This window comes from Lactuca serriola, chromosome 1 (genome assembly GCF_051521515.1).
Source record: "Lactuca serriola cultivar US96UC23 chromosome 1, Lser_US96UC23_V15, whole genome shotgun sequence".
NCBI lineage: Eukaryota > Viridiplantae > Streptophyta > Magnoliopsida > Asterales > Asteraceae > Lactuca > Lactuca serriola.
Window position 1 is genome coordinate 204,842,032 of NC_136408.1, and position 13,890 is coordinate 204,855,921.

The 13,890-nt window shown below is 31.4% G+C and overlaps 2 protein-coding genes across 5 annotated transcripts; both read right to left on the reverse strand.

The window, feature by feature from the left end:
* Nucleotides 1-301: 301 nt before the first annotated feature.
* LOC145103184 (uncharacterized) lies at nt 302-4,483 on the reverse strand. Of its 3 annotated transcripts, none has more exons than XM_079040757.1 (7): nt 4,344-4,483; nt 4,126-4,218; nt 3,635-3,772; nt 2,809-3,552; nt 2,638-2,710; nt 1,981-2,054; nt 302-1,899 (listed from the first exon to the last, which is right to left on the reverse strand). In XM_079040757.1, the coding sequence occupies exons 1-7, from the start codon at nt 4,383-4,385 to the stop codon at nt 427-429; spliced, it is 2,637 nt and encodes an 878-aa protein (XP_078896883.1). In that variant the 5' UTR covers nt 4,386-4,483; the 3' UTR covers nt 302-426. The 3 variants fall into 3 exon arrangements, with proteins under 3 accessions (XP_078896883.1, XP_078896874.1, XP_078896890.1); XM_079040748.1 differs by having other exon boundaries at nt 2,638-2,713; XM_079040764.1 differs by having other exon boundaries at nt 2,638-2,713; nt 4,126-4,258; nt 4,344-4,432.
* Nucleotides 4,484-10,479: 5,996 nt separating this feature from the next.
* LOC145103205 (protein LNK3) lies at nt 10,480-13,664 on the reverse strand. 2 transcript variants are annotated; one of them, XM_079040774.1, is made up of 6 exons: nt 13,447-13,664; nt 12,397-12,763; nt 11,867-12,089; nt 11,717-11,782; nt 11,495-11,619; nt 10,480-11,027 (listed from the first exon to the last, which is right to left on the reverse strand). In XM_079040774.1, exons 2-6 carry the CDS (start codon nt 12,756-12,758, stop codon nt 10,826-10,828), a joined length of 978 nt encoding a protein of 325 aa, XP_078896900.1. In that variant the 5' UTR covers nt 12,759-12,763; nt 13,447-13,664; the 3' UTR covers nt 10,480-10,825. The 2 variants fall into 2 exon arrangements, with proteins under 2 accessions (XP_078896900.1, XP_078896898.1); XM_079040772.1 differs by having other exon boundaries at nt 11,717-11,785.
* Between the last annotated feature and the right edge of the window lie 226 nt (nt 13,665-13,890).

Below are 13,890 nucleotides of genomic sequence, written 5' to 3' on the forward strand. Positions count from 1 at the left end.
TAGCTCCTTGTTAGTTTTGTTTTTTATATATGGTTGGCCAATAAAAAAAATTTGTGGGTTCGCAATGGTCACGAACCCGCAGACGGGTGGAACCACAACACCGGTGGCTTTTCCGGCCAAAATCAACCGACACCATGCACTCTCATATGCCTAATTTCTTCTCCCTCCTATATGTAACAAACTTCCTCTAATTTTCAACTACCAAGAACACACGGAAGTGAACTAAGATAGGTTTGTATCATATAATACCATTTAATCACATGACATGCTGATACAATAATCTATTGCGAGAACATATTAATTAACACCAATTCAGGGACATCTCCAATATTCCTTTCATGTAAAGATACAATTTATAATACATTTTTTTTTAAAAATAAAAACAATAAACAAACAAACAAACAAACACCCCCTCTATTTCAAGATTTATATTTCTTCACTCATTTCCAAAGGAACTCTATATGGGTTCTTGAATTCTTCAAGTGAAGGAACAACCCTACCCGCATACAAACTCTTCACAATCCAATCATACGGCACCACCGGAATCTTTTGCTCCACCGCACATTGCTTCAACTGACGTGAAATACCAATTTCACCCTCCACAACAATCGCCCCAATCAATACCCTATTACTCTCAAGTCTCTTCACCAACCAATGAAACGACTTGAACACCAACCCCCCTCCATGCCTCACAACTTTCTCCATTTTCATACAAAAATCATGCTTCCCATGAAGCATAATCGCAATATCTTGGAAAATCAATCTTCTATTTGGCATCCGAATCCCAATTATCATGCTACAATTAATCACATGTTCTTTTAAAATCATGTATTTCTTATGTGGTAAGATTGAACCTTCGTTGACCGAGTCAAACAGCCATTTGACTTTGAGAATACACGCGTTGACTGCACACCCGTATAAAAACTTGGTTGTGAGTAGCCTTTTGGGACTCAAAATCACAGGAAGTCGATATTTTGAGATTTTTTTTTGTCTTCTAGAAGTTGAAGATGGAGGAGATGGAATATCATCTAAAACTATGCCACCGTTTTTTTGAATTAGATTTTTTATTTCTTTATGTTTCTTGATTGAAAACCCCGTAATTAAAAAATTAAAATCTTGAAATAAACGTGTTTTGTTGCATGTGAATGTGACTCGTGTTTTTTTTGTGTGAATAATTTCGGGTTCTGAAAAACGGACACGTTTTCTCATTGGAACTACACAGCTTTTGATGTTGGACTTCACCTTTCTGAAAACCTCGGTTGGAAGTAACTCCGGATTTTCTTTATTTATAGTAGCCGAGGGTAATTTGGTCTTTTTCTCGACATCATCTTGTGTAGGTTGTTTGTTCACTGAGTATGGATCATAAGGGGGATGTGGTAAGATGCTGTAAGTTTTAAGTGAGGACACGTGTCTTCGTATAGTAGGACTTGAAATATTCTCACAAAGGGTATTATTGGTATTTTGGGGTGAGACACTTTTTGGATTATTTTGGTGAAGGGTATTATCAGTATTTACGGGTGAGGCACTTTTTGGATTAACTTGGTGAAGGGTATAATCGGTATTTTGGGGTGAGACACTTTTTGGGTTATTGAGATTAACATGGGGAGGGGTATTATCGGAAGAAAAGCTGCAAGGAACAACAGAACACAAAAGGTCCTCCATTGGGGACACACTAAGAGGCATATCAGGGGCAGTATCGGAAAGAAAATTACTGTTATTGGTAGTTTTGTGGTGTGTATCTATATCTTTAGGAGGTATGGTTGACTGAGAAACAGTATTATCCTGTTTTTGTATGGCTGAATTCATATCAGGGGCAATATCGGCAGATTCCGAAAGAGAACTCGATTCATTTAAAGCAAATGGTTCAGGGATTTTGTTGTCTGTAACTGCATCTTCATTCTGAAAACCAATTAGCAAGAACATTGTAGTTATTAAGTCCATTAAGTAAAAAAGAAAATATGTTCCCAAAATAGCCCTCACCTTGCATTTCCAACCACCAAACCAACGGCTTTGAAATCTATCTGGAATCAAATTTGTCATCTTATCTTCGTTTTCTAATACACAGAATACAAAAACAAGATTAATATACTACACAAATCACTATATATATATATATATATATATATATATATATATATATATAGGCATTGTTTGAGGAAAAGATTGCTTAAATTGACTTAATGCATCATGTAATTTATGTTGAGTGACTTAGATTTTGTGTTAAAAACTAAAGATTAGGAGAGATATTTGTGCAAAAGTTTTTCTGCACATTAATTCACAGATTACATGTATATATATTAAATTAAATTAAATCTAGTCTAATAAATGAAGGTTTTTTTTTTGTCACTTGTCATACTCTCATTCAATTTGCCAAATGTCATTTTGTGGCTATTTTGAATTAATTTTTTTTCCACATGTCATTTTATGAGTTTTTGTATTTTATTAAACTCCACATAATATTTTACTATAATAATTGCAATAAATGTAGTAATAAATAGATATCAATTTCATTAATCAACTTACCTTTTAATTTCAAAATTCCCAAAATTAAAGCTCATTAGTTTCTTTTGTTTATTTATTTAAATTATTTGTTTAAATTTAGAAGATAAAAAACATTTCCATTATAATAAGGATTACCAATACATCCAGAAGCCCGAGACCCGAAAGAAGATTTCAAAATTGTTTGACACAATGTCAATGGCCCATCAACCTGCTAAACATAATCAGCTTTTTTTATATCAGCTTAACAACAAATTTAATAATTTATATATAAAACATATAAAATCTGTTTGGGGATCTTTGATTTACCTCTTTTGTGGAAATAACAGGTTGTTCAACTGAACAACTAAACATGGGATCAAAATCACACCCAAGATCATTAGCATTCTCTGTAGTCCCTAATGCTGCATAATCATCATGTTCTTTATGTGTATCACCTTCAATAGATTCCAAAACAATTTCTTTTTTTGATAATATCTCTTGTTTTGTGGAAATAGAACCAAATTCAGCTTCTAGGGTTCCATAACTATCTTTAACATGAGATATGGATTCATAACCATAACTATTCACTGTTAATCCCACATCTTCATATGCTTCTGCCATGGTCAACTCATCCAAATCCGAAAGAAAGTCAACCTCATACTCATTGTCATTGTTTTCCTCAAAATCATCATTAAGTTCCTCCAATCGTGCCTTTTTTACCCTTATTGCAGCTTCAAGAACAGATGAAGGGGTTGAAAGCTGTGAGCTTGGTTCATCTTTTAATACCTCATGGATTATTAATGCTTCTGATGCTGCAACAGCTAGTTCCACTGCATCTGTGATATCAACTTTATGAGATTTGGGGGTTTTCCCATTTTGCCCCTTTAAAGGTTCATGACTGGAAAATCCTGAATTGCCCTTCTGTGGGATTGGATTTTGGGTGTTCTCCTCAGGGGTAACTTTGGAATCTGGAAGTGGAAGAGGTTGTGGTTGAGATTTACTTGGAATTGGATTTGATAAATTTTGAGATTCTTCATTTGATGATAGATGAAGATGGAATCGAATTTCATGCTGAGAAGTGAAACTGAAACTGTTAAAATTTAAATAATAATCTTAAGGAAAACAAAGATGAAAATGATGAATAGAAACTTACATTGCTAGAACATGAAGGAAAATTCATGGTTGAGTTGTCTTCTCCAGATAAAAATAAATGGAAACTCTTACACACACCATTATCAGACAGATTCTCATTTTCTCTAGTATTGATGTTTTGCTGAAGGCATCCAATGTCCTAATCATTATAATAATAAACATCCATTAGATATATGTGCATATAAAGAAGTAATCAGAAAGTTCAAAACATTCAATAATTTTGAACAACGCTCATAAACTCCTACCACTTTACTGATTAATCAAACACATGACTTCTAGAGGTGAAAACTTGCCTAGAAGATTCAGATTGACGAAGTGTATTTCTTTTGATTTGAGATAATAAGAGAATGTCAAAGTAAATCAAAAGGAACAAGTATGTTTTGTATAGGTAGGTGTTTTCAGTTTAACGAGAATCGTGAAGTATTACACTGAATTGAAAGGTGGAAAGTGAAACTAAAAAGGGAAAACAAGAAGAAAAAATATACATCCAACCTCGAGCCTTTGCCCTGAAGAACATTGAAATGCTTGATTGCTCGCCTCCCTTATCGAAGAAGACTGAAGCCAACCCGGAAGCCATGCTGCTTCCTGTAATAAGATAGGAGAAATATTTTTCGCATACTCAAATCTACAACCATGTATCAAACCTAATTTTCAGAACGAAAAAAGAGATCCATACAATAAAATACACGATAAATGAGAAGGAAACATACCTCGGAGAAGTGAGGAGGATGAAACCCTAGTAAGCTCTGCATCGTGTTCTACGGTGTGAGTCCTTGGCGCCAATATTTTCAGGTCGGAGCGAATGGAGGCGGGGTTAAAGAATTGAAGAATTATTTATGGAATTGAGTTAGAACTTCTTTTCAATTTATATAATCATGTTTCTTACAAATCTATAAATTTATTGGATATGATACGATGTGTTTGAAAATATAAATATATATTAAACTATTTCTAAAATACTTACCTCAAATACGGCTGGGTTAGAATTACAAAGGAGGTTTTTTGAAAAAAAGAATAATTAATTTAGGCTAAATGCTATAAATACCCTTTCTTTTTCAATTTCACCCTTGTGACTTTTTTGTCTTTTTTTTAACTTCCTTTTTTGTTTTTTTGTTGTTTTTTTAAATTTTTAATACTATATATATATATATATATATATATATATATATATATATATATATATATATATATATATATATATATAACAATGTTGTTAAAATCGGGATCCTATCTAGGATTGTTTTAGGGTTTGTAAGATCTGGATCTTAAGATCCCACAAAATAAAATATAATTTTATTTTATAATTTTTAATCATTAAAAATATTTCAAACATTCAATCTTTCATTCAAAAGTTATAAAAAGCTCAAAATATTTGTCATAATCACAATACAAAATGATAAATGTTAAATTGGTAAAGGGTAAATGATATAAAGTGATAAAAAAAATTTCATTTGCAAAAAAAAAAAATCAAGGGAAGGTAGGATCGGATCGGATCTAGATCCTACGATCCTACCTGCGATCCTACCCCAAATACGATCATTTTACAATCCGGATCGTTTTTCATACCTAGGATCGTAGGATCGTACGATCCTACGCTTAAGATCGCGATTTTGACAACAATGATATGAAGCTTAGGAATAGTAAACTGCACATTTTTTTGGCAGAAATGGTCCTTGCACTTTGCTTCTCATTCTTTACCTATTTTGACATTTTTGGTCCTTGCAATTAATATTTTTACATTTTTTAGGAACCTTTTAATATTTAAAGTTTGACCACAAAACTTTAACGGTTTGACAACTTTGATCCTTTTTCTAAAAATTTGTTAATTCCCACCTCTTTAATTCTGTAACCGTTTTGAAACTTCTGATCCTTGCAGTCAAAAGTTTTATATTTTTTCATAAAAACATAAAAAAAAACGGTCCGGGGCAAAGTCCGGGCTTTTCATCCTTGCACTTTCTATGTTTGTCATATTTAACGATTCGGAAACAATATTGAAAACTTTTGGTTCCCACGTAGCGGGGGTAACCTTTCTAGTTATTATTATTAATTTCAATAACCGTATAAAATTCGGACAACATTTTAAAATTCAGAAGACATAATAACATTCGAACGACATAATAAAATCTGAACGACAATATAAAACGGAACAAAAACAAAGTTTGTCTTTATTTATCATTGATATAGTAACTGGTTCGGTATTACATTTGTGTGATACGTTATGTGGATTGAAAACAAACTTTACTTTTGTTCCATTTTATATTATCGTTCGAACTTTATAATATCGGCCGAATTTATAATGTTGTCCGAATTTTATATGGTTATCAAAATAATAATAATAATAATAATAATAATAAAACAAAAAAAAGAGAAAAAACGATGTCAAATCATAAGTAAAAGATTGATTAGATTGATGTTAGGGGTAGAATTGGTTAAGAAGGGTACTTATAGTACAACCTTTAATTTATTTTGATTTTTTTTAAAGTTGATTCATATATAATAACAATTTTCTTCCGAACACTATATTTTGTAATTGATATTTTAGAGTTGTATGTTTAAGCTTTTTTTTTTTTTTTTTTTTTTGTCACAAACTAAATTTTGTAAAGATGTGTTTTTTTTTTAAGTTATCGGACGGTCTAACACTATAATAAATTAGATCAAATTCATACCTACCATTTTTATTATCATAAAATATCCACCTACTTTTTACGATTTCTCACCAACCACTCAAATTTATTGGATTTCTCACTTACATCAATATTTAGAATCTTTTTAAATCCGTTTAGAGTCGAACATAATTCAAACCAAAAGTAATTCATAACATATTTCAAAACAAAAGCCATTAAGTTATTCTCTAAAAATGTCATTCGACCGGTCAAAATTCATTTCTAGCGATAGCCATCATTTAACCTCATACAATAAGCTAAGGTCTTTGGGGCATCTCTGAAACTAAGGGGAAGATGTTAGAAGCCAAAGAAGCAAAATGCATAGAAATAAATGTGGAATATAAGGTGCTCGGGCAACAAATGCATGATAAGCTGCGAGTCATTGGAAACAATAAAAATCTATCCTAATAAATAAGAATTATTTTACCATATGTCATTCTCTCATTCAATTTGCCACATGTCATTTTCTCATAATTTAGAGATATATTTATTTTCCACTTGTTATTTATTTCATTTTCCATTTCTAATATATTATTAATTAGTTTCCATAAATTAAACCTACCATAATGATATTAATTTCAAATTTTAAATTTTAAATTTCAATTTCAATTTCAAATAAATTTACAGTTTAAACCTTTGTGTTTAACATTTTGTTATAATTAACATGTTTAGTATACGAGTCTGATAACTAAACAATAATTTTAATTTATTTATTTTTTGCATGTTTTTTTTCTTATAATTTTTATTTATTTCAAATTTCAAATTCAAATAAACTTCTCATTTAATCGTTTCTATTTAATATTTTGTTTTAATCAACCCGTATAATATACGGGTTTCACAGCTAGTGGGATAATGTATACGAAGAAAGAAATCCAAGCCACAATAAAGAAAGTCGACCGTGAGATAGCAAGTCATTTTAGATTACATACAAAAACAAAATTAAGCAATAATTGATAAAGAGAATATTTAGGATTTAGTGTGTTAAATTTTTTATTATTCAATATATTAATAAAAACTTGTAAATCTCAAGGGGTTTAAAGTGTAAGATTTGAATTTCAAATCTTATGGATAATTCCTATTTATTCCATTTGATAGATTCCATTAGAATTATCATTTGATGCTCGTAATCACCTCAAGTGTATTAGAATCACTTTGATAAATGGATCATAGCAATAGTCAATTAAAATTAAAAATGTCTAATATAATGATAGATGATTTTGATCCATAAGGATTCGAGGTTATGAATAAATGTACAAATTCTTACAAATTAGGCCGCCAATTCCCGAATACCATCCTTAGGGATGGAATCACACATTCTATAGGTGTTATGGTGATTCATTGGTTATTACTTACAAAAGAAATAACATCAATACATAAACAAAACTAAAACTTAATGACACCTTGAATTCCTCTCCATAACTAGTGTTTATGGCTTCAATCAAGTTAATCAATCTAAAAAAACCAAATAATTAGAGTTTGAAGCTTAGATTTATGAACTAAAGGTTAAATTCAAATAGAAAATCTATTTAAATACTTAATTTCACACAAACTTCATATTTTCCAAACCCTAAATCGATCTAAAGGTTGAGAAGAATATGTTTTATACCTTTGAATGCTCAAATGATGAAAACCTAGCTTCAAGTATTATAAAACCCTTTGATTCTACTTCAAACACTCTAGATCTTAAGAAGTCGTGATGATTAACCATCTCCCCCTTTCTCTCAACAGAATACTACCTAATAGCATTAGGTATGAGTCACGTGATAGCACCAAATTCATATGTCACCTCAACCATAACACCAAGGGGGAAATGGTATTCCTCATGTTATAACATGTTAAGAGGTAGAGAGAGAAAGAATGAAAATGATTTGATTGGTTGATAAAGGCAACAACAATTAAACTTCTCGTTGCATCTTGTCTTCGTCACAACGGGATATGTCATAACACCCTCTTAACAAAGAAGGGGGGATGATGTTCATCTTGTTATCACTAGGTTATAAGGGGCCACATCAGTAATAATATTACTTCTCGTTGCCCATTTTGTATGCTCTAATAAACAAAGGGTGAAGCCAGTTACTCTTATAGCTTTAGTGTTTTGGCAACTAAGGCCCATCATCTACTAATGCTTTCATTTAGACTACTAGTTGACCTAGATGCTTGGTCAACAATTCATATGATTTGAAATTTAACTTCGTACCTGTTAAATTTATTATCTTTTAGTCTCTAGATCAAGATATGATTAACTGACACTAATTTCACAATTATTATTTATATTGCTAATGTATTATTCATTTAAGACATATAAACCCATTTTATTTATTTATTTCGTTTGTTTATCTTATTTTATATTTCAATTTGTAACACCCAACTTTTTATAAAATTTAATACTATGGTTTTAAAACATTTCCTAGCAACATTCATCAAAATATGGTCCCAAAATTTTCATCGCAAAACAATTTGTAATAGTTTACAGAAGACATAAATTGGGTGTTAGAAATGATACAAACAAAACCATCGTAAAAACAGTGAATATGCATATGTTACAAAGACCGCGTCCGGTTTTTATCCTTCACAAGTCGAGTGTTATCAATACAATCACAATCTTCTAGCACTTTGTATCTAAACTTGGAATGCATGACATTAAATAAAAAATATGTAATGCAATAGTTTTTCGTGAGCTACGTAGGTTTAGACACAAAAATATTATTGATCGTTTGAAAAATATTTCATTTTGTTCCACTTCATGCAATGCATGATCACAATCAAACCAAAATCTTATGGGCCTTCCCATTTCTTGCCTCTATATTGACATACGGTCCTTCGGTTATGTACTCAGCTAAACCTTAGGGTTAATCATAATATGACACCTTATCATCTTTACCAATTATCAGCTTCACCAAAATAGGAAGAACAAATCTACACATTAAGGTATCCCTTGACATCTACATCGGGAAGGTATATGGTCCGAGTAGATGCATCCCTTATCTTGTTCTTCGAACATACATTACTTTATATTATGCATTCACATTTAATGTATGCATGATCACCGTTTTTTGTTTGAAGACTCAATCACATACATATGTCATGTTCTATCTAGAAAACATTAATAACTTGCATAATATAAACAATTTATCATATAAAAATATTAAAATAATTTAAAACATTTATCGTAAACTCATATCATACATTTGACTTTCATAATCACATACAACCGATATCTACTCTTGTAAAGAGTTTATTTTTTCAAGTCATTTATTTTCCAAACTTTAGTTTACTCTTTTAAAAAGAGTTCACATGATTGTGGATCAAAACTTTTTACTTTCAAGACTATTTCAAATGCTTTCTAGCTCTTTTAAAAAGTTCGCGGAAACCAATTCTAATGATCATAATAACTTCAAAGAATCATATTAACACATACTATATCAATTTAATTTGGTACTCTAGATTTACCAACCTTTTCCGTTTTGACCAAAATATCCTTCTACATTATAAACCTATTTCATTTATTTATTTCATCTATTTATCTTATTTTATGTTTCAATTAATTAATTAATTTTGTTTTTATTTTTATTTTTACTAAAATAACATAAATTATTCTGAGCCAAAAATCAAGGTGTTACAACGACTTATAATATGGTTAACGATAGAATTGAGCGTGGGCTACGACAAGGTGACCCACTTTCCATGTTATTTTTTATCCTTTCCATGTAACGTCTTTGTGTCTATTATGAAAGCAATATTGAGAAATGCTTTTTGGGAAGTTAAGATTGGTGATAACGATTTGAGATGACACATTTCTTTTATGTCGATAATGTTGTTATTGTTTGTGAATGGTAAAATGCAAGATATATGATGTAAATTGTGAGATGTTTTTCTTGGCTTCTAGATTGAAAATCAATTTACATAAATGTAAGTTGATTGGTGTGGAGTGACACATGAATTGGAACATTTCACGCTTACTATTGAGTGCTCGACTATGAGAATCAATGATCAGATTTACACGACTTAATTCACCTTTTATTGCATCATACCAATATGTGTTTTATGGATTTGTAACATAGATCATAATTGTATTTTTTGTTTCTTTTGTGAGACCTTTTTTCGATAATAACACTTTGAGGGTGGAACTCTTATGTTCCTATCAATGGGCTTCAAACAAGCCAAGATCTACCAACTTTAAGCATTGCAAAACAACTTTTCATGCTTTTCAATATCTAAAACCGAATCTACAAATCTTCCGCAAGCAAATAATATTACATAGCCAACTTGTTTACACGACAAAAATGATCCAAACAAACACCACTCAAAATCGCAACCTCACCCCCCTCATATATACATACACCAACAACCACTTTAAGCCCAACCCGAATGCACCAAAAAGTAGGGTTTGGTTTAGACCCGATGCCACATAAGAAACGGGCTCAAAGTGTTCATACCCTTACTACCACTATTGTGTATCTTGCTAGGGCTTTTTACAAAGAGAATACCAAATCACAAAAAGGAACAACCTTTTTAGAAGTTAGTAATAATTAGTAAGCGGTTGATGATGGGTCGGGCCCACCCTGAATTGGAACTTCCGCATCATCATCATAATCCGTTTGATTTTGACAACATAAGTCTATGTGTTGTTGATCATCGGTTTCTTCAAAATCGAATTTATTGAACATGAGATTGGCTACAGCTCTATCGATGACGTTTGTTTTTGATTCGGAAGCTTCTGGTTCTACGACCCTGAGTGCCATAAGAAGATGCGACTATTAGGATCATCATTGATTCTCAAAAAAAAAAAATTGTTTCTTATAAGATATTATAACATTATATTTTTATATAAAAATCCAATTTTAGCAATGTTATCGATATACAAAGTAACATTTATTGCTAAAACCAAGTAGGTTTTTCACGATAGAATGTCGTAATATGACAAATTTGGAAGAACAATGTTACAATTTGATGGATTTTTCATACTACATGGTCTTATAAAAGAAAACGAAAATGTAATTAAGCGGATTTTCTAAAATACAATTTCTTAATATCAAAACCATAAAAATAAAATCTCTTTTCGTTTTTCATCACGAAAAAAAAGGAGCTTAATTTTTTTTATCAAAACCACCCAAGATCCAAAACAAATGAAAACCCATTATTAATCAAAAATGTTAAACTTAAGAGGACAAAAACGTAATTTCACACGTTACACATACCTCATTGTGTCATCATTAGAAGTCAGCATGAGTTCTCCATCTTGGCACGAGTTAAGTGATTGTTTAGAGCTTTCTGCTAAGCGATAGAAAGCATCTCGAAAGCAAATTCTAGTTTTATCATTGAACTGTTGAATTAAATACAATAAAAAAAAATGTTATTAATTTTCTTCAAAAGTTTGAAAGAAATTTGAAATTCCAATTGTGCCCTTATTAGTCTCTCACCTGTGAAGTCACCCTTTCGAGATCTTTCAATACTGATTCTTCCGTTAAGTTCTCATCACTTGTATACTGCTATAAAAAGTTAAAAACAAACATCAGCAATTGTATATCAATAATTACATTAAAAAAAATAAAAAGAAGAGTTAATTATACCTTCGGCATTTGACAAGTAGTTGAAACTTCTCTATTACCCCAATCGGTTGATGGAGAGAAAGCATGTGTTTTGAGATATTTCGAGCTTCCAATGCTTTGCCCATGGTTTCCAACGTGTGAATTTACCATATTGTCCTCAAACATGTTAACATTGTTGTCAAGAATCATGTTTTCATGTTCCTCGGTTGAATCTTTAGTTGGATCTTCTTCAAGTAGTGAACTACTGCAAAAGATACAAGAAAGTAGACCATGAGAATCCAAACATAACTTCTATTGAAATAAATTAAATGTATTCCATTTCCATTTTTTTTTCTATTGCAACATTGGAATTTCAAGATTTTCTCTTATTAGAAGATTATATTTTTTTTTTCAAAGTATATGATGTTGTAATAGGAATAAATGAAAGAAGGATGCTGAAATAAACATGTCAATGAAAGTATGCTTCAATTTATTTCATTTAAACCATTTAAAAAAATAATGATAAGAGACATTTAAATCAAGAATCTTGATGCGAAAAGTTGAAAATGTACAAGAAAATGTCATCCATGTGATTGATTCTGGCTTCTTCCTCTTCAAATTGTTGAAAATCTGCTTGATCATTCCATAAAAGCGAACCACCATTGTTGTAGAGTCCTTGGCTCATGCTTGAAGTGTTGGATTTCTGTCTTTCGTTATCTGAATCCGCCATGTCAATTGAAGTGTAAAAGTTTTTTCCACCATTGAACGTGAGTTCTTCACGTGTCATGTTTATGTTCTTTTTCGGAAACGATGAACCTCCAAAAGCGTTCATTCCCCATTGCGACCAGTTTTCACCAGATGATATCATCTCTTGTTGTTCATAGTCTTTTGGAACAACAAGATCTTCGACGTCGTTACCAAAATACCACTCCATAGTATCTGTCATAAATCCAAAAACCGAAAAGAAAAATCCATCAAGATCTATAAGATCAGAATCGTATTAGAGAATTAATTCATGTTCTTCAAAAACCCAGCTTCAAAAAGCTTGATTTGAACAGATCTTAAAAGCTCGTTTGGATAAAACTTATTAACACTAAAGTCAAACTAAAATCATTAGTTTATAGGCTCAAAAAGGAGAAAAGAATTAGTTAATTAAGATTAAAGCAACCAAATTGGGCATATACGAGAGCAGCTGTCGATCAAATAAGGAAAGAAAAACAAAGCAGTAAATTGCGAAATTGAACACAACCCACATGAATGGAATCGAATAAAAAATGGATAAGAACTCAAAAAGAAAAAAGAAAAAAAAAGCGATCGAAGCTGGTAAATCAAAAGTGTTTTTGATTTAAGAGATAAAGATTATGAGGAACACCAAGAGGGGATTAAGAAACAGATCAAAACAAGTGATTCGAACCGATAAATCAAAAGGGTTTTCGAAGTCAAATCAAGAAAAACTTGCAAAATCGATACGAAAAGATGCTGAAATTAGAAACCAGATACAATCAAGCTGAAAACAAGAGATTGAAACCGATGAATCAAAAGGGTTTATGGAGGTCAAGTAGAAAGATAGAGATAACGAAGAACATAAACCAGTATATCATGAAAATTTTAACACAACTCACCTGAATAAGAGTCGAATGAAGAAGAAGATAAAATTAACGAATCAGATCAGGAAACAAAAGGGTTTCTTTGAATCAAGGCGGCTGTGGTTTTGGGTTTTTGGGGTTGTGGGTGGGAAATTGCAGGATTGTGGACTGTTGATTCTTGTGTGTTTGTTTGTGGGGTGAAGAGAGAGAGAGAGAGAGAGAGAGAGAGAGTAAGAAGAGTTGTTTATTTGATGGTTTGTGTGGTGTGAGATTTTGTGGCTGAAAATGGTGGGAGAGAATTAGTGGTTGATAGCAGAGGTCCATCTAAATCTGCGATCTCCTTTATCCACGTAGGTTTATGTGGGACCAACGACGAGAACTCCAATAAATCTCTTTTTTCCTGCATTAATGCTGTCTCTTATCTACTTATCTTAGGCTGTAAGGAGGTGTATTCCTCTCACTTCTCTATTTTTACTTTAC

Excerpts from the sequence above, each read along its gene's own strand:
- LOC145103184 (XM_079040748.1), bottom strand. The coding sequence starts at position 4,385 with ATGCAGAGCTTACTAGGGTTTCATCCTCCTCACTTCTCCGAG. Across the intron at positions 3,553-3,634 it reads TTCCTTCATGTTCTAGCAAT|CATGAAATTCGATTCCATCT; the intron begins GTAAGTTTCTAT and ends TTCACTTCTCAG. Across the intron at positions 1,900-1,980 it reads TTGGTGGTTGGAAATGCAAG|AATGAAGATGCAGTTACAGA; the intron begins GTGAGGGCTATT and ends ATTGGTTTTCAG.
- LOC145103205 (XM_079040772.1), bottom strand. The coding sequence starts at position 12,758 with ATGGAGTGGTATTTTGGTAACGACGTCGAAGATCTTGTTGTTCCAAAA. Across the intron at positions 12,090-12,396 it reads CACATGGATGACATTTTCTT|TAGTTCACTACTTGAAGAAG; the intron begins GTACATTTTCAA and ends TATCTTTTGCAG. Across the intron at positions 11,620-11,716 it reads TCGAAAGGGTGACTTCACAG|TTCAATGATAAAACTAGAAT; the intron begins GTGAGAGACTAA and ends TTAATTCAACAG.